Source organism: Arachis duranensis, unplaced genomic scaffold (genome assembly GCF_000817695.3).
Source record: "Arachis duranensis cultivar V14167 unplaced genomic scaffold, aradu.V14167.gnm2.J7QH unplaced_Scaffold_165934, whole genome shotgun sequence".
In the NCBI taxonomy this organism is placed as follows: domain Eukaryota; kingdom Viridiplantae; phylum Streptophyta; class Magnoliopsida; order Fabales; family Fabaceae; genus Arachis; species Arachis duranensis.
The window spans coordinates 2,825,166-2,849,727 of NW_026264258.1; the positions used below are offsets into that span (position 1 = coordinate 2,825,166).

Genomic DNA, 24,562 nt, shown 5'->3' on the forward strand with positions numbered 1-24,562 from the left:
CAGATTTAATTTTTTTAGTATTCATATATAATTCTGGTTTCAAATTATAAATATTAGTGTATCATCAGACGCTAATGTGTCAATTGATTCAGTATTTTATTATTAAATATGCATAAAAAAATTAGTTAGGATAATAAGTTATCTATAATTTAATTAAAATGTTTTATGTTCAAGTTTTAGAAATAAAAAATTATGTTTTTATAAATTATATATAATGAATAGTATTTTAAAAAAGAAAATATTCATTAACTATTTTTAATTTTTATATTTCTATATAATTAATAATATTTAACAAAATTTATTTTAGTATATATATTTTTGCCCCCACTTTTAAAATTTTCTGGGTCCGTCACTGCGCATAGTTAATATAAACCTCACTCCTAAAATTTTTTGGGTCCGTCACTGTTAGCAATTAGCAACTTTTTTTTTTGTTTTTACTTAGTGGTGGTTTTTTTCTTTTTTTATCTTTTCATTTAGCGGCAGTTTTTAAATACAATTTTAATTTTTCTATATATTTTGCATTATGAGTCCTAATTTTCACAAAGCAAGCTTAGTGCATGAGTGGCAGCTAATTTTGGTGCCACCACCCTCCCTTGTAATTGCATAGCACGTCAACTTCAACTCAAAACTCCAAAACAATAATAATGTCACCATTATTTTCCATATATATATATATAATGCTTCTCTATTTTTTTTCTTCTTCATTTCTTTCCCTTCTCCTCCTTATTATTATAACGCATACACGTGCATGCATTCCAGAACACAAACATGAAGGAAAAAAATTCTCCTCGAATCATTACCAATTAAAGGGTCAAAATGACCTCAACAAATGGGTTTAACAGTATAATCAAATATATTATTATTATTATTATTATTATTATTATTATTATTATTATTATTATTATACCATTTAAGATACATTTAAAAATTTTTATTAAGCTTTTAATAAATATATTGGTTCTTGTTATTTCAGAAAATAGTTTTATTTATGTATCTTTATAATATATAGGTAGAAAGAGTGCTATTTATATTAATTTATATTTTTAATTAATAATTCCATTATTATTTTTAGTTCAGCAATCCCACATCATATTTTTAATTAATATTTCTAAATATTATTAATTTATTACTGATTAAAAATAATAAATTTTGTTTGTTCTCTATCATTTTTCTATACCTAATTTTCATTAAATTGATCATGTGCATGAATCATGATGAATTTCTTGAAATTTCTACTGGACTATATAATAGTAAAGGTGCAAATAAACTTTCAAAGTCTGTCTCATTTTAATTTGGATTACCTATTCTTTGGTACCATATCATGTCTCTACATTACTCCCCACTATAGCAACCCAATTTTTTATGCTTCTTTTCTCTTTGGTTTTCATATTCTCAGCTGAGATTACCACATTTTATTGTGATTGGTTGGATTAGGATAAGCTCCATATTGCTTTGTACATTTATATATTATTTAATTTTAGAGTTTAATTATTTTTATTGATAATGTATTTAATTTGTATACTGTAACACCCAAACTTTTAGCACGTCATGATCGTATCAAAAGTAACGCGTTACGGATTTAATTTCCTTTATTATATATTTAATATTGAGGTTTTACTCGATAATGCGTTTCAGATTTTAAGAAAATACCAGAAAATCAAAGTCCGTAACGCCTTACTTTTGGTATGATCATGACGTGCTAAAAGTTTAGGTGTTACATATACATTATATTTTTATTACGAAATAAAATTTTATATATATAAAGATACTTAATTATAATAAAGTTTTATAAAATCAAATTTTTCTGATTAGATTATTTTTACATAAACTCGAATATTTAATAATTAAGTTAAATATTATTTTATTAATATAACAATATATAGTTAAATACTTATATAAAATTTTATTAATATATTTATATATATATATGTATGTTGGCATTATCTACAAGATAGCCCTAATTATTAACCATGCATACTCATAAGAAACTCATTTTAAATAATTTAATCTAGTTTAAATAGTTAATATGATATTCTCCAAATCTTTTCACGTTTGGTTTTTCTTTGTCATTATGGTAATCTCATTGTTGATATCTATTGTAAATAATTATTATTAATTAATGAAAAGTAGCTGCATATTGCGTGGTACCTTTAGAATAAGAGAACCCTGCACGCAATGAAAAGTATATATTAAGAAAGATCTGATCTAATCCCAAGTTGAATAAATTAGTTAAATTATCTATGACTTTAATAACTTTCATTCGCATGATATATATTTTATGAATTTAATTTTAATATGTTGTCAAAATATAAAAGTTCTAGTATATATGCATACATTTAATTATATATTTTGTTACATCAAGAAAATAAAAATCTTTTATTACAAAAAATATCTAAAAAAATAAATGAATTAATAATTTTGCAACAAAAAAAAAATTACATGAAACTTAAATTCATATTTTATTTAAATTTTCCACAAAAATGATTAAGAGGATTCGCCAAGAATATCAATAACAAAGAAGTGATCCACACACATAGAATTTAGCCATTTTCATTAGTGACATCAATAGTGATAGTAATTAATTCTATAGCATAAAGGGCACGCCATCATTATGTGTAAAATTAATAATGCGCCATATATATGCGTCTATGTTTTAATTTGCTTTTTGTTTTATCAACCATATTTGTCTTCAAATAAAAAATGTTTCGGGACAATAGAAATCAATATAAAACACTTAAATTTATATTATTATTTATTTATTAATTATTCTTAAAATAAACAAATAATATTAAATATAATTATATAATTATAAATATTATGTACATAAAATTATAAATATTAAATAAAATAAAATAAATAATATTAAATTATTATCTCTTTATTAGCATCATCCTTAGCTTTATCTTCTAACCTAACAGAATAACCTAAGGTTTAGATTAGCATGTATTATCATATGGAATAATCTACTGAAAATAAAAATATTTCCATTAAATTAGTTTGATATATTCTTTTAATTAAGGGGTATATATACTAACACTACCAATAAGGAGATTTAGATTTAAAACATTATGCATATTATCTAAATATAATTATTTCATTGTTAATTTACTAATAATGACATATATAATTTGTGTATTATTAATTAAATTATATATGGTTAATTTTAACTAATGTGATACCACTTTAAAAAAATTTAGATCCATTATTGTGAACTTTATCTTTGTTATCCTTCACAATTATCACCTATTTATTTGTGACATGCATGAGTTTGGATATTTTAGTCAATTGCCCATTTCAATTATAGTGGAAAAATATGCCGGTGATTAAATAAATTAAACAATAATTTCTCTCTGACAATACTTTATTTTCTGTGATCAACTTTTGGAACAAACACTTAAAATTAAAAAAAATGTTATAACTATTAGCAAGAGTATATATAATAACTCTCTTTAATAATTTCTTTACACTAGTATTTTTTAGAATTATACAATAAGGGTAATTTAATGTTAATCAACTAAACTCAAAAAAAAAAAATATGATGACATGCATGAAATTATTTTCATCTTTTACAACAAAAAGAAAAACTCTTGTTGAGATAATTATTAGGTAATTGTGTGATTAACAATTTATGGAAAACAGAATATAATCTTCTATATATGGATGTGTGGCTCAAATTAAAAAATAGTCTCTCTTGAGTCTAACATGATCTTAGAGAAAATATCATCCAAAAGAAATTAAGTTAAAAGTGCTTTTCATTATTCATAGAGCAAAGAAAGCCACTCATCATTCATGAGCACCAAAGAGATTATTTGAAAAGTCTTGAGAGGCAATGAATGTGCTTTTTGACTGAATTTGAAGACACCTGAGTCATATTAATTTTCTTTATTATATTATTCCCATTATTTAGTTCTACATTTAATTATAAGGATTCATTTAATTTTTTTAAGTGATAAAAATCTTTAATTTATGTTAATCAACTTATATAAAGAAAAATTAACTATTATTGATTTGTAGTGTATAAAAAGTTTCTTATTTACAAATGGGACAAACCCTACTTTATTCTCTTTTCCAAAATCCATGCACAAAGTAGATTCACATTATGAGGCTTCCTTGCAATCTTACCATAAATGTTTTGCATTTAATTTTTTGTGATGATGTATTTCTTTTGGTGAACAACTTTTTGTGATGTATATATTGTGTAGTCACTAATCTTAAAAAGCTTCCCATTTAGATGCAAAAAATAGAAAGAGATAAAAAAATCCAAGATATATATGACAAAATAAAAACTTTTATATGACTAGAAAAAAAATATACTGCCATAAAAAATAGGTTTAATTATTCTATTAGTTACTCTAGTTTTGTAAAATTTTTAATTAGGTTTTTATATTTTTTTTAATTGGGTTCCTACACTAATTTTTTTTTAATTAAGTCTCTCTTAATAGTAATTGGCTTAATTTTATAGAAACCCAACCAAAAAAAATTGTTATAGAGACCTAAATAAAAGAAAAAAATGTAGGGACCCAATTAAAAAAAAATTGGTGCAAGAACTTAATTAAAAAAATATATGAATCTAATTGAAAATTTCGCGAAACTATAGAGACCAACAGAATAATTAAACCTAAAAAATAATAATATTTACACTAATATCAAGATACAATTTAAAATTTTTTTATTTATCCTGGGAGCAAACGAGATATATATTTAAAATTTTGTTGCTTAAGTTATTAATTGTACAAACGAGATACGTTCATAGAAATAAATGATAAGAGTTAATTTTTCTTTTTAAATGTGTCTATATCGATAAATATATATTTATTTTATTATTAAAAAAAAGAAATGATACTATCCCATAAAAACAAAAAGACTTTTGAGTATGATTTTCACAATTTCATAGGACTGACCGCTGACGCTGACAGTGACATAGTGTACACAACTTTTTTTTTGTTCAGATATACACAAGTTAATTTTATTTTTGGTCGGGAGGCTTTTCCATTCTCGTTTCTGTTACGAGGAGTACACAAAACGAACAAAAAGTATGACTAACACTTCAATAATGAACAGCCCACAGAAATATTTTGTGGGCTTCATTCGAAAGTTACCGGCCCAAATTGATTATCCAAATTATTAATGTGACCTCTGCCAAGGTAAGTTGGCACAGATAGATAAGGGTCTGTATTTTTTAACCATTTTTTTCGGGTTTAATATTTTCTAAAGGATGGAAATGAAGCTTACTTGCTTGGGAAGGTTGTCCACTTTGTGTCTCTGCAGTACCCACGAGATTAGTCATTGGACTTCTGGCCTGATGAATATCCTGATGCAAACCAAAAAAGAGTTGGCACAGATGGATAAGGGTCTGTGTTTTTTAACTATCTTTCTTGGGTTCGATATTCACTGGAGAATGAAAATAAAGCTTACTTATTTGGGAAGATCGTCCACTTTGTGCCTCTATAGTACCCGAAAGATTAGTCATTAGCCTTCCGACCTGATGGATACTCTAGAAAAAAAAGAAAAAAAAATAGCCTCCTCCACCCGCTTTCTAGAATAAGATTTTTTGAAACGAGAAAGTTAACAAAATAATAAAGTGATGAGTTAGTCAATCCTAAATTAAAATAGTAGAATATAAATTGTATAAAAATTATAAAATTAATGAAAATTAATCCTTTATTTTACCAATTTTCTCACCTTAAAAGATCCAAATTTCTGCCTTTCCACCGCAAAGGTTTTAATGCTAGTGGCAAATGTATAAACGTCAAAAACTACTAGTATTTTTGTAAACTACCTTAATTTGGTTGAGTAATTAATTTATTAATTTATTTTAAGTAATTAGAGTTTTAAATTTTACTTTATATATCAATGATAAATTTTTAAATAGAGTTTAGATTCGCGATGGATTAATCTTTAATTTAATGAGTAAATTATCATTTTTAATTACAAAAGTTTAAAATATTAATAAATTTATTCACAAAAAATTAAAATTAATATTATACCAAAAAAACCTTTTACTAAAAAAAAGTTATCTGAACTCCAGAAAAATCGCTAAAATTTTTAATTTATTTATTTTTAAAAAAATAAGTTATACAATTGTAAAAAAAAAAAAAAACTCTAATATCTAAAAAAGATAGTACTCTAATAATTATCACTATCAACGTGTTTGGCAGCCAAATATATAGTCAGGTTGGTTAAGTCTTAACTCATTATTAACATGCCTAACCTAATAAGAGGAAGGAAGGCACATGCCAAACTTACTTAGATTTTCTAAAAATGATAAAGAAGGAAAAGTGAGAGGGGAAGCAGTTATTTGGATTATTTTTTACTTTATCAATATAAACTTCATAATTAATTAGTCCTAATATTGTTTATTCACATAAACACTTCAATAACAACACAATATAATCTCAATATAATTTTCTTTCAATAATAAGATATTAACATATTAAAAAGAAGAACAAATACTGCAACAATAACATACATGTATATTTTCTATTCTACTCTCTTAATTGAGAGAAATTAATAATTCTCGATCTAAATCCATATTAATTTATGAACTTCACTCGAATAAAATCTCATACATGAACTTCTAAGCAAATGATAGTGTTAAGCCAACTTGCATAAAATTTTACATGATTAAACCAAATAAAAAAAATAAGACATAGATCAATCAAAAGCATTTTTTTATATAATTCGAATAAATTCTATTCGAACAACAAAATTTAATAATTTGAATCAATCTTGTTCAAATTAGTGAAGGAATTTACAGTTTTAGTAGTTCGAATCACCCAAATTTAAATTATGGTGGAAACATGTAGTGAAGGGTAGTTTGAATCAGATAGACTCGAATTATGCATGAGTATGATCGAAGTTGGCTGCTTCGAATTATGAAGCCCTCACGTATATAAATAATTATAAAATTTAAAATTTTGAATTTAGTTTTTAGTATTTAAATTTATTAAATTAGTGAAATATTTGCTAAAAATATTAGAAAAAATATTATATAATATAAAAAATATACTACAAAAAATATAAAAAAATTATAAATATCACTTCCATAGCATGAATCTAATCCATGTAATTATTTTAATACATCAACAATTATATCTATATGGAGTCAATGCTAAATCGAATTTAATTAGTTCGATAATACGAGTCTATGAAAAAATTACATTTTATAAAGTTTAAAATTTTTTATTATATGATAGGTTAGTAATGAGTACATTACAAATTTTTATAATATTCATTGTAACAATGTTTAATTTAATAATTATTATTAAAATTTTAGTTGTACTCGTTACAATATAAATAATATTTATAGGCAAACAATTATAACAAAATTTAATATCTAAGACATTTAATTACTAAGATATTTTAAAATTGGTGATGAAAAATGTAAAATTCTATATGATTCCACACTTATAAACTTGTATATATAGTTGTTATATTTGAATACTACAAAAAATAGTTAAAATGACAATTTTTTAGGTATTTACAACATTTAAATCACCATTATTTTTAAAATCGGCGTTTTTAAAAAATATTTTTATTCTAAGTGTCATTCTGATTATTATGACAATTTTTAAAAAATCATAATAATATTGATTATGATGTTAATAGCTATAAATATTTTTTTTAAGCGCGGAACTTTTTAATTACTTGGATTTTTCAATTACCATTTTCTATTTTGTTATTAGTTTAAATTTAGATTAAAAAAGAAGTATATCCGAAATTTTCAATTAATTATTCAAGAGATCAAAGGAATTAAAATGAAATATTTTTAAGAGAATAAAGAAAAAAAGAAAAAAGAATCTGTCTTACAAGTGTGTTAGAAGTAAAATTTAACACAATAATTTAATGGATGAGATTGTCGACGTAGAAGAACGTCGAAGGAGGAGACTGTTATTAGAGAAGATGTTCGAAGAGATCATTGTTAGAGGAGATGTTGTCAGAAGAGGTCGTCGTTGAAAAAAATTGTCGTTAGAAAAGATCGTCGTGACATCGATTTAACCTTTCTATCACACAACGATAATGTTTTAACGTGTAATAAGAAATAGATTAGAGCTGAACTTATATATAATATATAAATAAAGGTGATAATAGTGACATTTTAAAACTTAATTACGACAACAATAAACAATGCTATAATACCTACAATATTAGAGTGATTTTATAGAAACGTTATAATATATACTATTTTATGTCATTTTTTAGTGTAATTTAATTTGACTAAGTTCAAAGCCTCTCAATTTAGCAACTTGATCAACTTTTATCTATTTTTTCATAAAATTTATATCCTTTATTATTAGTTATCAAACTTGAATAGGTAACCTTATTATTTATGAACATTTTAATTAACAATTTCTAAAAAGTTTAATTCAACTTAAATTCTTCAACTTGATTAATAATTCACAAGCTTAGTTTAATTTTCAATATGTCTCTATATATTTCTTGTTCACTTTTTATATTTACAAAACATAGGAAAAATATGTTTGGTTAATAATTGATTATCGCAACATGATATGCTTTTTCTTTGAATCATGTGCTTTTTATTAGTTAAAGGCTTAAAATATTTTCTAAATAAATATAAGTTTAAATAAAAAGTTTCATTCTTTTTTATTTTTTAGTTTTTATCCTTATTTATATATTTTAAATTTTTTAATAGTAAAATTTAATAATTAATTATTTTAATTCATATATAATCCATAAATATATTAAAAATTTGAACATACTATTTAATTTTTAGTAAAAATTCACATATATTTTTTTTATATGAAATTAATAATTAAAAATATTAAATAATAAATCGGCAAGAAAATAATGAGTTTATATCTTATTTTTTTAACGTTAAAGACCTAATATTTTCTAACACGTCAGCAAAATCCAATTGCATAATAAGAGATACTCTATCATCACTATCCAGTATTCACTGCTCAGTTCTTATTACAACTTTCCTTCATTCTCTCTCTCACTAATCCGCCAAATGATTTCGTTAACTGCCGCGAGATTTTCCAGTGTACCTACATTCTTCATTCTCTCTCCTTCCTCTTCTCCCTTCATCTTCGTCGGAGCACGCCGGAGACCATCGCCGCCGATGAGAACAGTAGCCGCCGACGCCAGAATGGGAGGAGGAGCGAAGTTCGACGGTCCGGTTCCAGTATCTGGCGACATTGAGGAGAACGACGTCGTTTTTGAGCACTGCGTTACGCGGACTCTTCCCCCTGCGGTGACTTTGGAGGAAGGCCTTCGGAAAATCAAGGATGCCGTTGAGACGCTGAAGCTTTCGCCGCCTCGTAGCTCCACCGGATTCCTTAGGTTTCAGGTATCAAATTTGTTCGTTTCAGTGTTAGAACGATGAAATACGAGAAAATGCGAGAAAGCGTGAGTAAAGAGACAGTCACAGAGAATTTAACGGTTATTGAAACTAACTGAATCTAACAAACTGCACCTGTAACTATCTAACTAACTAACTAACATCACGTGACAGTAACTGAAACTAACTAACTAACCAACTAACAGCACGTGATGACAGTAACTAACTATGAAGCTGTGCTATCTAATGTAGCTTCGAAGGAAGCTCTGACACTGAATTACAACTAGCAGTGGTGGAGTGATTGCTGTTCTTATTTTCGTTTCAGTTTTAGATTTAGATATATATTTTTTTATGGAATATGCGTTGTTTTGCAAGGATAATTTGTGTTTTGAAGGGATCATTCAGGTATGTTTGTTTGTTTGTTTTTGCAAAATTGTTTGTTTTTCAGTAAACAATGAGCATTGGCAGAATGGCAGTGTGAGTTGGTATCGTTATCTTAGTTTTATTTTATTTTTGGTTTTTGATGAAATTAGTGTCATGCAAAGGTTGTGGAATTAGTTAAAAGCCTGTCTAAAATTATTGTTCATGTATGTTAATTTACACTCCTCCTGCATTTCAAAAGCCTAAAAGCCTAATTATGAAATTGAAGTTCTTAGTTTAATGTAAGGACATCTAAACCAGCTGAAAGTTTGGAAAATGTTGTCTATGGTGAAATGCTGAAACGATGCACTCCTGAATTATTGCTATGTGGATGTCATTTTCTTTTCCAGGTGGCTGTGCCTCCAAGTCCTAAGGCATTGAATTGGTTTTGCAGTCAACCGGAGTTGTCTGGAGTGTATCCTCTTATATACCTGTCAAAGAATGTTGACAATCCAACCTTGAAATCGCTGTATGTGAATGGAAGCCGTGGTCTCTTTGGCATTGGCTCTGCTGTGTCTTTTTCACGTTCATCCAGTGGAAAGCCTAGTATGATCAAAAGGTTGGTTCAACCTGGTCTTCATTCCTTCTGGTTCTATAAAATTCTTATTAGTTGCATGAAAACATCATATAGACCGATCCAATCTTTGGTTAAAAGCTGGCCTTTCAAAGGACAGGCTCTTGGGTGATGGAGTCATGTTTGAGAGGCTATATTAACTTGCCACTAAAGATGCTTGCAGATTTAAATCTGAGAAAGAATTGAGTTGTTGTTTTTATAATTTGTTTGCAGGTACATCTCTTCTGATTCAACACATATAGTGGCCTACGGTTTTGTGGATATTAATTTTGATAGTGACTCGATTTCCATGAATATTGAGGATGGTTCTTTTTATTTTTTCATTCCTGAGGTAAAGTTATTATTGGAATTTGAAAACAATCTCACTGTCTTCTTCAGTTCTTCCTCCTGTATTTTTTAGAATAATTGTTTAGCATGTATTCTTATTGTCTCACTAATGTGATGTTGCTTAAACTGTAATACCATCATAACAGATTGAGTTAGATGAGTTGGAGTGCATTTCCATTTTGACGGTGACACTAGCATGGAATGACTTTTCCCCCACTTTTGAGGAAGCCCTTCATTCACTTGAAATTTCTCTAAACCAGGTCCCAAGCATGCCTTAAATGTATTTTTGGGACCTTTTTTTTTTTTTGGTCTACTTCCTTCTGTATTTATCCTTGATGTCATGTTTCGTTTTGTGCAGATTACATGTTATACCTGGTCTGGTAGTGACACATTGAAACTTAAAAGCGTAAGATCTGGCCTCAGAAAACTGAATTTGGTAGAAGATAGAGCTATTGCAAGGGTATAAGTTCATTTCCTTCCTAATATGTAAGTCTTACTTGTAGCAAATAACATAGTTGTTTCTCCCTTAATTGTAGTTGTTTAAAGTTGGCTGGTTAGGAATTATTTACCTATACTTTTCCTATTTGTTTTATGTACACATATAGTATCTCATGAGAATGTCAGGTTTAGATAGGGAACTAGAAAAGAGGAGAAAATAGGGACTGAAATATATGGATATATTACTGAATATGGTGTGATGCTTTACAGGAGAGGAATCCTCACCTCTAGTTATCATCATAGGGAAACCCTAATCCAAACAAATAAGGAAATAATAGTAGATATCATAGGATATTCTTTTTATTCTGACAGTATTTGTTCCTTGCATAAGGCATTTGCATTCACTATCCTCAGGGATGCTTAGTGTAAAAAAATTTCTTTTCCTCTCTCTTTCATGTATTTTGAAATAAGTTGAAAGTGGTTGAAGTATATTATTCCAGTGTTTTTCCTTTATTTATTGCTTTCCTATGTATTTTTTAATATTAGTATATATTAGCATAATGCCTTTGTTCCAAATATATATGTTATGAGCTTTCTGGGCCATCTAAAGCTTGCTTCAAGTCTCTGATTGGTGTGTTCTGAGCATTGACTGTTGTTGTATGCTTTTCTGCATGAGCTGCTAGGTCTACATGAACACTATCACACCTGGAAGAAGAGAAAGCGTGGTTGACATCTTGGAGCTGGTATCCCGTATTTTCCTTGTTCCTGCCTTTACTAGCATTAAGTTCACATTTTTGTGTGTATTTCTATCCTTTTATGCTTCTGCATTCTGTTGCATATGATAATTTTTCAATGTCTTCCTCGATTCTATTGTAGAAAGAGTCTCCATCTTCCAGTCAATTCTGTGTCAGGCTTTCAGCAACCCGTGCCGTTTCAAATAACATGGTATGCATTGTTTTGTCTGTATATACAGAAAATGCATACATTAAGTATTCATCCAATCCCTTTGCAAAACATAAAACAAGAACTATAATATGTGCATAGATATATCTTATTAATTCTAATTTTATTATAATGTTGGAAAAATTGCTGAAGCCTTTTCATGTTATGTCTACTGTCTCTAACTATCAGTTGGATCAATCCAATAAATTATCATCCTCACTAATTGAGTGTGCCAATATCAATGCTGTATGGGCATCATTAGTTGTTGAAGAATGCTCAAGGCTGGGTTTGACGGTGAGGTGATCTAATAAATTATTATAATTCTTCTCTCCATTAATAGATTCAAGTTTGTGATTTTTTTCTTTTTCTAGTATTTTTGTGTAGCACCTGGATCTCGGTCTTCCCCTCTTGCTGTTGCTGCTTCAAGTCACAAGTTAATCACATGTATTTCATGCTTTGATGAGCGTTCACTTGCTTTTCATGCTGTTGGATATGCAAGAGGGTCTCACGTGCCGGCAGTAGTCATCACATCATCTGGAACTGCAGTTTCAAACCTTCTTCCTGCGGTGAGATCAACCAACATTTTTCCCCCTTCTTAACTAACCTGGATTTATTTGGTATCCTGAATGCATAAATGATGACCTAACCTTAGTGATTCATTTGTTGTCATTCTTTGGGCTTCTACTAATGCATGAGTTCTAGAAATATATTGAACCGCTTTTGGGGTTTGTGTGCCTTTTTTTTTTGGTTGAGGGATCTAGGATTGGTACAGCCAGACATTACTTTGCTGTTTATTAATTAATTGTATTCATGCATGTAGTTGTTACGTTAGGCTCCATCAACTTAAGTTGTAGTTACCATTTTCCTGAGGGATTTGCAACCTGAGTTTGTTATGCACGTAAGGTTTTGGATCAGTAAAGGTTTACTTTAGCCCTGATGTAAAGGTCATGGTTTTCCTAGGGGATTTCTCATATATGTTGAGATCTTGAAAAACTTTGCCTTATTGATATCTCATCTTCCTATGTCTAGTATTCTTCTCTTAATCATAATAAATTCTTTTATCGGAAAAAAAATGTAGGTTGTGGAGGCTAGTCAAGATTTTGTACCACTTCTTTTACTTACAGCAGATCGACCTCCAGAGCTGCTAGATTGTGGAGCCAACCAGGCAATTGATCAGGTTAAAAACTTCAGATGTTCTCAAAGTCTCATGGTATACATTGTTTGTTATTTAATTAATTTGCGGTCAAAAAATGCCAAATCAAGAGGCAAGGTGTGGAGGGCTGCCCAGGAGGCAAAGATAAATATATAGTTGTTTATTTATTTATGTGATAAAAGAGTAGAAATAGGATTATATAGGAAGCTAAAACTACTAGTGGATAAGTTTGCACCAAAAGAACAACAAAGGTAAACAGAAAATGAAAATCCCCATATAATTGGTAGAAGATGATGCAATATACTGATACAGACTTAATCTTAGGGTATTTGTGAGACCTCTCTCACAATCCTCCTAGTGACTCCGAATCTTATCTAATTGGTTCTCTCTATAATAGTCTTTTATCTTGATTCCTTTTTGTTTTTACCTTGCTCACCTTGGTCCAGAAATTGTCGTGTGCATTTTGCAGAAGTTGCTCCTGATTTTGTGGTTTGGTTAGAGTCAAATGCATGAAGCCCTTCCCTGTATGTAGGTAAAGGGACTGCTTATGTGACTTGAACCTGCACCACCAAGTTAAAGGTAGCAACTTACCATTGCACCAAGATGTGCTCTATCTTCTTTGGTTCACCCCACAGCCACCTCATTTCTTGGTCTAAATACTGGTATCCAGAGCCCATTGGACTCCAACTATGGGAGTAGAGCTCAGCACTAGCTTTTTCACCCGTAAGACTCAAACCTGTGATCCTATCTAAGGGAGACAACTAACTTGAACCAACTAATTGTTGTTAAATATTCTTATTTGTTATTGTGATGGGAATTATATATTTCACTAACTAAATCTGAAAGTCTACAAAAATTAGATGCTCTGGTCTCTTAACGAGAATGTAACTAGTTACACTGGTCTGAAGATTAATTGCTGTAATTCAAGAATGTCTGTGTCTTGTTTTTCTTGGTTACTCATGGTACACATTGAACTTTGGAATCAGGTGAACCATTTTGGTGTTTATGTGAGATATTTCTTCAATCTTCCTGCACCAACAGATCAAGTTCCTACGAATATGGTACTTACCACTCTTGATTCTGCTATACATCGGGCAATAACTTCACCGTGTGGTCCTGTGCATATTAACTGCCCTTTCAGAGAGCCTTTGGAGAGCAGTCCACGTAAATGGAGGTTAAGCTGTTTAAACGGGCTGGACCTCTGGATCAGTAATGCTGAACCATTTACCAAGTACATTCATATGCGACCATCTTGTATAGATGCTGTAGGAGAAATGATGGAAGTTATAGGCCTGATGCAAAAAGGCAAACATGGTCTTATATTATTTGGTGCAATCCATACAGAGGATGAGATGTGGGCTGCGCTGCTTTTGGCTAAACACCTCTGTTGGCCTGTTTTTGCTGATATTTTGTCAGGGTTGCGCTTGAAAAAGATCTTAACTTCTTTTCCTGATATTGAAAGAAACTTTTTATTTATTGATAATCTTGATCATGCTTTACTCTCGGATTCTGTCAAGGGCTTGTTGGAGATTGATGTGGTTATTCAGGTACCAAATACTCATGAATCTTTTCCCACTTCCTTCTATAATTTCTGCTGAATGCATTTTTGAACGTACTAGTAATGTCCATTTACTTGTGTGTCTTTCTTTTTGGTTGTTTATTCGGAGCAGTTGGGAAGTAGGATAACTAGCAAACGAGTTTGTCAAATTCTAGAGGAGCGTGCTCCTTTTCCATATATTATGGTTGACAAGCATCCACTTCGTCATGATCCATCACATATTGTAACCCACCGGATACAAACTACCATTGTTGATTTTGTGGGTTTTTTAATTAAGGCTGAATTTCCCCATACAGAGCGCATATGGAGCACTTCATTACAACTGTTGAGTAAAATGGTACTGATTCTAAGAAAATAAGACTAACTTCTTGGTATGATGATATTAGCGTTTTTCTTCTTCTTTTTTTTTTTTCCTTTGATGGAGTTATTGTATTTTGTAATAATCTTGTTAGATTCAGCTACTGGCAATTTTTAGCAACATTCTCTAAAACTTATTGATCTGCAGGTTGAATGGGAGATACTGTTTCAAATCAATGCTGAGTGCTCCCTAACTGAACCTTATGTGGCACATATGATGTCAGATGCTCTTTCTTCTGAGTCTGCTCTTTTCCTTGGTAACAGTATGCCCATTCGTGATGTAGATATGTATGGACTTGGTTGGTCTACAAGCAACCCAAGTGTTGCATCTATCATGTTAAACTCAGACCTACCAGTTAACTTGATGAGGGTGGCTGGTAACAGGGGGGCTAGTGGTATTGATGGATTACTTAGCACGGCTATTGGGTTTGCCGTGGGAAGCAATAAAAGGGTAGCTATTTATGTTATCAGAATTATCAATTTACTTATATTAGCTGGTGGAAATGTGTCACTGCATGATTTTCTAATTTTACAGTCGTATTAAATTCATCTTTCTTTGATTTGTATTCTAAATGACTGTTTTTTTTTTCATCCATTAGTTGGTTTAGTATGGTTGATTATCTCTTTTCCTCTTCACTTTTTATTTCACAATTTCAATCAGGTGTTCTGTTTAGTTGGAGACATTTCTTTATTGCATGATACAAACAGTTTGGCAATTTTGTATCAAAGGTATTTCTTTATCCTTCTGACCATTTTTGTCTCTCCTTTTGCCCGATGTTATGTTGGACAAGTGGACACACAGACTCTAGATAAAATGAGATTTGGGTGTTTCTTCATTGAAGAGAAAGTAGAACCTTTTTGGACAAAGTAGTAGAATTTTCCCTTAGTATATGACCTATAGAAGTTACAACAAGATGGAGCCGTTATATTGACTAAAAACTGCTCATAATAACTCATCTCAAAATATTATAAGATACCATAAGGATATTACGAGAGTAAGAGAACTTTGGGGTAAAGGTAAGGTTGATGTTTTGTGACATGGTGGTCTGGATTCAAATACTGGGAATAGCCTTGTGGTAGGGGGTCGGAGATAAGGGGTAAGGCTGCTTGCATCGACCCTCCCTAGACTTTACCTTGTGGGAGACTTGTGCACAGGGCCACCCCTTACCTAAAGATATGAGATATTTTCTGTAGATATTCTAAATTATTTCTACGATAAACTTGGAAAACTTTCATATTTCTTTGTTACAAGATTACCGTTTATACTTATCACTTGTAGCTAATGTTCTGAAAATAACTCTACATTTAGGAAATTACGGAAACCAATGACCATTTTTGTGGTAAATAATCACGGAGGAGCAATTTTCAGTCTTCTTCCATTGGCAGATAAAGTTGAGCCTAGTATCCTTCATCAATACTTCTATACCTCTCATAACATATTTATCCAAGGGCTATGCATGGCACATGGGTAAGAATCTAGATATACTTTGGTAGGAATTATTTGATCTTTTTTTTTTTTTTCATTGATCATTCTATTTTGTCTGAGATATGTCTGCATTTCTTTGTTCTACTCTTTGCTTGAATAAAATGTCACCTACTTTGTCTGTGGAAATCTTGTAAAATATTTATCATTGGATGGTAGTGCAACGCGAGGTAGTTTTATGAGGTTTAAACTATCATCTTTTTTTTTTTGGTGACTTGTTTAAACTTTCATCTGTGTGCTGAAATTAACTGGGGAGGTAACTAATATTGGTTTTGCTTATGCAACCGGTATCAGCATAACATCAAACCGAAATGCTGTGATATATATAATGGCAAGAAAATAACCATAAAATTATATATTTTGTTAGAAATTGGATAATTTTCCCATTGACTTTACATAATAGTCTATGCTTAATCAATCCTACTATTCATGAGGGGAAAAAATCAATATGCGTGCAGAATCAAACATTTGCACGTGAAGACCAAGGCAGAATTTGAAGATGCTTTACGTTTAGCTCAACATGAGCAAGTGGATTGTATGGTTGAAATTGATAGTTCAATCGATGCCAATGCTAATTTTCACAGGTTACACTGCTGCTGATTTAAGATTCAGTTAATGGATATCACTTCATTGCTCATGAATTTATATCTTGACTCAGTATTTTGAGAAAACACTCTCTGGGTGCTGTGAAAGATGCTATGAGGTACATCCCAAATCCCGGTGCTATTAAAGATCAGCATTATTTGTACAAAATTCGTACAATGAAGTGTTTGAGATATAGGTAAGTTTTCACATTATGCAAAAAATTCAAGTCTCCAATGACACTGCTATTTTTTATTTATATATTTTTTAGTTGCGGGGAGGGGGACGACTTCTATTTAACTGTTAACCTTTCCTTCATTTGATTACTTTCTTTGGATTTTGTATAATGATTTGGTTGCAGATTTGCACTAAGTGCACCACCAACATCAGCATCTGTTGGTGATAATCATGATGAATTCTATAGAGAAGGATTTATCATATCTTTAATTCTTGAAGATGGAAGTGTTGGTTTTGGTGAGGTTGGTATCACTCTGATATTATATCATCTTTCATATCTAGGTTAAAATGTTTCCAATCTTAAGCACATAGAGAAATAAATTGGTGAGGGGCTGATACATATTACAGCCCATCCCTTGGGTGTTATGCATACCAGTTGTGAAGCATACTGTAGACAAGAAGAGGAACATAATATTTCTTTTCCATTCCCCTGTAAATCTACTCTAATATGTACTTGATGTTTTGTTGTTGGCATCAAGCAGGTTGCTCCGATTGAGATCCACAGAGAAAATTTGGTAGATGCAGAATATCAACTTAGGTTCCTTGTTCATATCATGCAACAAGTTAATATTAGTTGCTTCCTCTCTCTATTGAAGGGCACATTTTCATATTGGATTTGGAATGAGTTGGGAATTGTGGTAAGCTGTCTCACCTACATTATATAGCGTAGGGTTAGGCATTTTATGTGAACAAAAACCAACTTGAATTTTTGGGTGACAGTTTCCTTGACATGGTATTAAGGTTATTTGTAAATGGATTTTGTTTGAGGGTATGTTTAAATATTGACATGAATAGTATTAGATTTCTGCATCAACTAGAGATAAGTTGTATAGGTGTTTTGAAAACCCCTTAAGCTAGTTTGAGTTTGAGTTAGTCTTATCCAAATCCAATGAATCGAAACCGCTCCTTAAAATGTACCTATTACCTATGAGTTATCAAATATAAATTTAAGAAGAACTACTTCATTGGCAATGAGGTCATCAAGAAACAGCTTTCCCAAAAAGCTTAAGCTACTATGTAAATTTTTTTTCTTATAAAACGTTTTTATTGCATCTCTATTATGTCCCATCACACTAGAGCAGAGTCCTTTGCACTTGAATTGTTGATCCACTTGCCTCTGAGGAAAAGACTTACTTATTGTTCATGAACTTAGAATTGTGGGAGTTGTGAGGACTGAACACTAGATATATATTGGTGTGTTTGGGTAAGCTTCCAAAAAACAAAAAAAGTTCATTCTAAAATATCAATAGAATCAGAAGAAGCTCTATTTTTATTTATTTATATATTTTTGTTTATTTTTTAATAGCAATAGGAATTGATGCTAACTTTCTCAAGAAGCTTATTCAAATAGATTATGCAAACCTCAAAAGTACTGCCTCTATCAAAAGAGAGACTTTCATTTTGGGAAGGGAAAATTAAAATTAGAAAAAAAAAAAACAGCAGCATAAATAATAGCACCCTTGGTCAAAGAAGATTGGCTACCATATCATGATCCAATTATCCTAGAAGCTTAATATGTTGGGTGAACCGTTGACAACACTAATGGTTTATTTATTACCAAGGTTATCAAATTATGACATACAGAATTGATGTATACTTCATGTTCTAATTTTCTATGATGCAGCCATCTTCTATTTTTCCTAGTGTTAGATGTGGTTTGGAAATGGCTATCCTCAATGCCATAGCTGCTGCAAAAGGCTCCAACTTGTTGAACCTACTTCATCCTCCTATAAGTGAAAAAGATGAATGTGAAACATCATCAGTTCAGGTTTGTGCACTACTTGATTCAAATGGATCTCCAACAGACGTTGCTAATGTTGCTGCCACATTAGTCGAGGAAGGATTTTCTGCAATCAAACTCAAGGTAAGCTAGTTTTCTATTGTTTTGACTTCTTTCTGGAAATCTCTCAGCTCTGCTTCATTTTATATGTAGATCAATGGTTAGAGAAGTATAAAGCTAACAGGTTATAATGCTATACAGGTAGCACGTCGGTATAACCCAACGCAAGATGCCATGGTAATAAAAGAGGTGCGAAAGAAAGTCGGATGCCAGATAATCATACGAGCTGATGCAAATCGGAAGTGGACTTATGAAGAAGCTATGGAGTTCAGCTCTTTGGTTAAGGATTGCAACTTACAGTTTATTGAGGTAGACTAAGTTCACATTCTTCATAACTTCTGCACTCATTTTTAATTTTTACTATTGACTATATTTCTTGTTGCATATTTGCAATGTATTAATAACTTTTTTTTTAATATCACCTTTGCAGGAGCCTGTTCAGGATGAAGACGATATAGTCAAGTTCTGTGAAGAAAGTGGCTTACCTGTTGCACTAGATGAGACCATAGATAAAATTCAAGAAAATCCCCTGGGAACGCTAGTAAAATTTACTCATCCGGGAATAGTTGCTGTTGTAAGTTGAATTTATAATGGATACTTTAGGAGCTGGGTATTCTTAATTTTTTTCAGTATGAGGTAGAGGCATTATGTGGACTCTTTTACTAGGATTCACAAAGTTACAGTATCAAGCTGCAATGCTACATTTCTTTAGAATAAATTAACTAATAGCTCAACCAATCCATTTTTGGTCCTATGTTATTCATGCTCAGCAGTAATACAAACTTGGAAAAGAACAAATTTATTATTCACCTTAAGTTGGTGTGTATAGATGTTGAATATGATAGTGGCTAAGCTGGAGAGTATTATTGATTCAAACAGAATTTATTTTATGATTCCTTTAAAGAAGTGCACAATACTCCAACTTACTAATGATGAAATGATGACTTCTATCTAGAATTCCAATTCTGTCTTATGATTTTATATTTTATTTTTCAGGTTATCAAACCAAGTGTTGTTGGGGGTTTTGAGAATGCTGCATTAATTGGACGATGGGCACACCAGCTGGGGAAGATGGCTGTTGTCAGTGCTGCATTTGAAAGCAGTCTAAGTCTATCTGCGTATGCACAGTTTTCTAGTTATCTTGATATGCTAAGTTTTGATACAGTGAACAAGTTACATGGTAAGAAAGTTTCTTCTGTAGCCCATGGTCTTGGAACCTACCGTTGGCTAAAGGAAGATGCAACAATTAATCCAGTTTTAATTGGCCGTAATCCACATAGTGGTATTGTTGAAGCATCTGTACCAAATGCTAGTAGGCTGCTACATAATTTCCAAATCAACCAAAATGTCATATGTGATATTATTGATGAGGAGCAAGTTCTTAAATACCAACTGAAATTAGAGCTTAGTAGTTTATCTTGTTCTTTTGAGGTTCAAGAAACTGGCCAAAAAACAAATGTAAGTACAGAAGCCTCCATACATATTCATTTTATCTTTTTAAAACAAGAAAAGAAATCTTTATTAAACATTTCACTTGTGCCAACATTTTCTTATTATCTTAGATGCACAATTTTGGATTGTAACATGCTAACATAAATATTCATAATTATTGCAACATATTCTAGTTTACTGATGCTAAGACACTAATAATTGGACTAGTATGACTAGTTTTAAAATCCACCTTGACCATTTTCTTCTTTGAAGGGGAAATCTATTGTCATAAAATATAATTCATTTTTTGTGTTTAGAAAGTAAATCTGATTCCTGAATACAGATCTGATTATGTCTGATTTAGCAAATGTAGGACAATGTACTAGTATTTCTTCATGGTTTCCTTGGAGCTGGTGAAGATTGGAGTCCTATCATGAAGAGCTTTTCTGGATCAGCAAGATGCATCTCAGTGGATCTTCCTGGTCATGGAAAATCAATAATACATGGTGTGAATGATGCTTGTGAGGAACCATTGTTGTCAATGGAAATAATAGCTAATATATTCCATCAACTATTACATCATATAACTCCAGGAAAAGTTACACTAGTTGGGTATTCGATGGGTGCTAGGATTGCATTGTATCTTGCACTCAGATTCAGTAGTAAGGTATGGCGGTGGCATTCAATGTACTATCTTTGTTTCCAAATTTTCTTCACTATGGATCAGCAATTTGAACATTTATGTCAGATAAAAGGAGCTGTGTTAATATCTGGAAGCCCTGGATTAAAAGATAAATTATCACAAAAAATCCGTGCAGCTAAAGATGACTCCAGAGCAAGTTCTATCATTTCTCATGGTTTAGAATCTTTTCTCAATTCCTGGTATGCAGCAGATCTGTGGAAAAGGTGACTTGTTTCTTCTAAACCTTTAGAATGTGCAGTGATTTTGGCTGATCTTATTAGACTTATATGGCATACTTTTCATTCCATTTTCCTTCGTTCCCTTTTACATCATACAGCTTAAGAAGCCATCCTTACTTCACACGAATCACTGCTAATCGCTTGCAACATGAAGACCTGCAGAGTCTTGCCAAGATGTTGTCTGGATTAAGCATAGGAAGGCAGCCGTAAGCTAATTGTTCATTCCTCTTAGCTTCGTCATTCATGGGTGTGCCAAGTAGCTTCGTCTTTGGTATATTAAACTTAAAAAGTAATATAGTGCTAACTATCAAGAAAGATTGGAATGATATATTGGATGAATGAACACATGACAAGATAGATTAGGAATGAATACATTTATAGACACAAGTATTAAAATACCCTTTGGTATATATAAGATATATTCAAAATTTAATTCGGCATTATGAAGATTCATGAACTTTATTGTCTCTGTTGGTTTCTCTCTATGCATTGCAGATCGTTGTGGAAAGATCTGCCAAATTGCAGAACACCTCTTCTTATCATACACGGAGAAAAGGATGCAAAATTTAAGAAAATTGCTCAAGAAATTATGAACACAGTCTGTTCCGGAGTGGGGAGCAATCAAGAAAAAGTGAATATAGACATCCATGAGGTGGTTGAGATTCCCAACTGTGGCCATGCTGTCCATTTGGAGAACCCGCTTCCTGTAGTTTCCGCCTTGAGACGATTCCTAACTACACTCTGAAAGGTATGTGTTGTTGATGTCCAACAAGTTTGATGATGATTAGAACACAGTATGGTATCTTGTTAAAGATGTTAACATGTTAATTATAGTACAGCTTTATGCAAGCTCATATAATTGATATTCAGTATTAGCTCTTACTGAATTTAATAATTTTGTACTATAGACCACAAGCTAAATACTTCAATAGCTTGCGGCTTATAATTCAATTACATTCTCAATGACACATTTACTTTATCCTTGTTTTTCCCAGTTGATTTTGTTATGATGATATTTTTTTACTTGTTTTCTTTGATGGACAGCAACCCCATTTGCCTTATTTACACAAAGTTCTCCATGGAGCACAAAGGATTTTTAAAATTTTGCAATCATCTTGGACTTCACATTTAATACTCATGTTTGTTGGTACCCTTGGGATTTCAAACCCTCTAAAAGATATCATATGCACAATTTTAATATAACTAGAATGAGACCCGTGTGATGCACGGGACGATAAATTAATGATAGTATATAATAAATATTAAAAATTGTTATATTTTGTAGAAATAAATTAAATATGTATAAATTGAAGCTAAATTTAAAAGATATTTTATTTTAAATAATTTGTAGTACAAAAGATTTGGATGTTGGAGTTGTACAAAGTGATATTTTTATTTGGTAGTTTGATTTTTGCATTTGTTTTAGTTGATGGACTTAGTTATCTTATGTGGTGCTCGTCCTCCTTTTTTTTGTTGATTGTTAGAGTTGGTGCTTTCTTCTTTTTGTCATAGGTTATTGCGAAGACATGTTCTTTATGAATTGTTGAGTTTGATGCATTTTCTATTGTGTTATTTGGTTCCATCTTTGTATGTATGTTCTTCTTTCGAAGATGTGTCTTGAATTTGTATGGTTTTCTTTCTTCTTAATCTCTTGATAAGGTGGTGCTTCAATGTTATTATTTTTCTGAAATGTCATTAGATTTAAAGCAGTTGTGCCCAATAAGTTTTTTGCGTCGCCATCAAATAGTACAAAAGTTATTGTAATACTTTGATATAAAATCTTTAATTGAATTCTGAACCTAAAATAATTATTGGGCTAACAACTAATAATTTGATAGATGAGATTATAAAAAGTATATATAGTTACCTTATTGTTGGATATTGTGGTGTTTGATTACATGTGCCACAAATGTAGTTGTTTCTTTTTTTTATATGCTTTCTTTTGACACTTTTTACATTTAACATAGTTCCATCCTAATTTGTCATCAATTTCGTTTATAGTTGCTAAAATTGTGAAGATCTTTTCCTATTCTAATATTCAATTTATGTTATCATTAGGTATATAGTATTTGAGTAAGTATGAATGTATGATGCATGTTGTGATTTTTTTTGTCATACCTGATCATCAGATTCTCATTGCAGTTCGAAAATATTTTTTTTTTGTGCTAAATTTGATGTTATGTGAAGGAATAGTGATAAGAGACTTATATATATAGTTTAAATGGTATGGAATTTAAATATTTATAGGGTGTGTGTGGTTCAAGTATTACTTTGTTACAAAGATTCCATTCGCATGGGAATCAAATATACCCAAGGAGAAGGTGAGAATTGAAACGATGGAATTTTGATTCTCTAGAATCAAACTTGCTTGAAAATAGCTTTTTAAACTTTGAACTACACATAGGCATATGATATTTCTATCTTAAAATTTTTAGGAATTATTTATAATTCCCCCAACCACAGACACCCATAACGTAAAATTTATTATGATTAATAATATTATTATGACATTTGTAATATGGATGTTTATTATCTTTAGTGAGTTATTTATAAAAATTAATAAATTAATTGTTGCGGTTATAAATTTATTATATTGTTTATAACGGTAAGATATAATAAATAATTTAATGTATTTGGAGATTACAAATTTGTTGGATTTTATTTTTTAGTTTTTTATTTGTATCTAATATGAAAATGTATGTCTAATATCATATTTTTTTGTTTTGTTTTGATACTCTTTTAATAAATTTGTTTTTTTTTTTTAGTTTTCAAATATTCTTTTCAAAATTTATATTGGTAAAATAAAATAGAATTTGTTTTTAATAATAAGTAAAAACTACAATAATAGTTCTTTGTACCTAGTGTTACTTTTAAAAAATAAAATGATTTTTTTTACCAAAGATACAGACGCGACCAATATGGAAGACTATACCATTTAAGGTATAACTCATTGGCAAAAATTAAAATGATTATAATAAACATAATTATAATAATAAAA

The 24,562-nt window shown here is 30.4% G+C and overlaps 1 protein-coding gene across 4 annotated transcripts; it reads left to right on the forward strand.

Moving 5' to 3' along the window:
• Positions 1 to 8,929: 8,929 nt before the first annotated feature.
• On the forward strand, positions 8,930 to 22,795 carry LOC107477124 (protein PHYLLO, chloroplastic). 4 transcript variants are annotated; one of them, XM_016097093.3, is made up of 28 exons: positions 8,930 to 9,310; positions 10,072 to 10,280; positions 10,509 to 10,626; positions 10,769 to 10,882; positions 10,981 to 11,082; positions 11,744 to 11,803; positions 11,937 to 12,005; positions 12,192 to 12,296; positions 12,374 to 12,568; positions 13,081 to 13,179; positions 14,142 to 14,702; positions 14,826 to 15,050; positions 15,219 to 15,521; positions 15,732 to 15,799; positions 16,380 to 16,538; positions 17,012 to 17,137; positions 17,212 to 17,334; positions 17,497 to 17,614; positions 17,855 to 18,010; positions 18,997 to 19,236; positions 19,354 to 19,521; positions 19,643 to 19,786; positions 20,209 to 20,670; positions 21,017 to 21,310; positions 21,392 to 21,549; positions 21,663 to 21,770; positions 22,060 to 22,312; positions 22,609 to 22,795. In XM_016097093.3, exons 1-27 carry the CDS (start codon positions 8,972 to 8,974, stop codon positions 22,307 to 22,309), a joined length of 5,073 nt encoding a protein of 1,690 aa, XP_015952579.1. In that variant the 5' UTR covers positions 8,930 to 8,971; the 3' UTR covers positions 22,310 to 22,312; positions 22,609 to 22,795. The 4 variants fall into 4 exon arrangements, with proteins under 4 accessions (XP_015952579.1, XP_015952595.1, XP_052112152.1 ...); XM_052256192.1 differs by lacking the exons at positions 8,930 to 9,310; positions 10,509 to 10,626 and having other exon boundaries at positions 10,142 to 10,280; positions 22,609 to 22,791; XM_016097109.3 differs by lacking the exons at positions 21,392 to 21,549; positions 21,663 to 21,770; positions 22,060 to 22,312; positions 22,609 to 22,795 and having other exon boundaries at positions 21,008 to 21,151.
• The last annotated feature ends 1,767 nt before the right edge of the window (positions 22,796 to 24,562 follow it).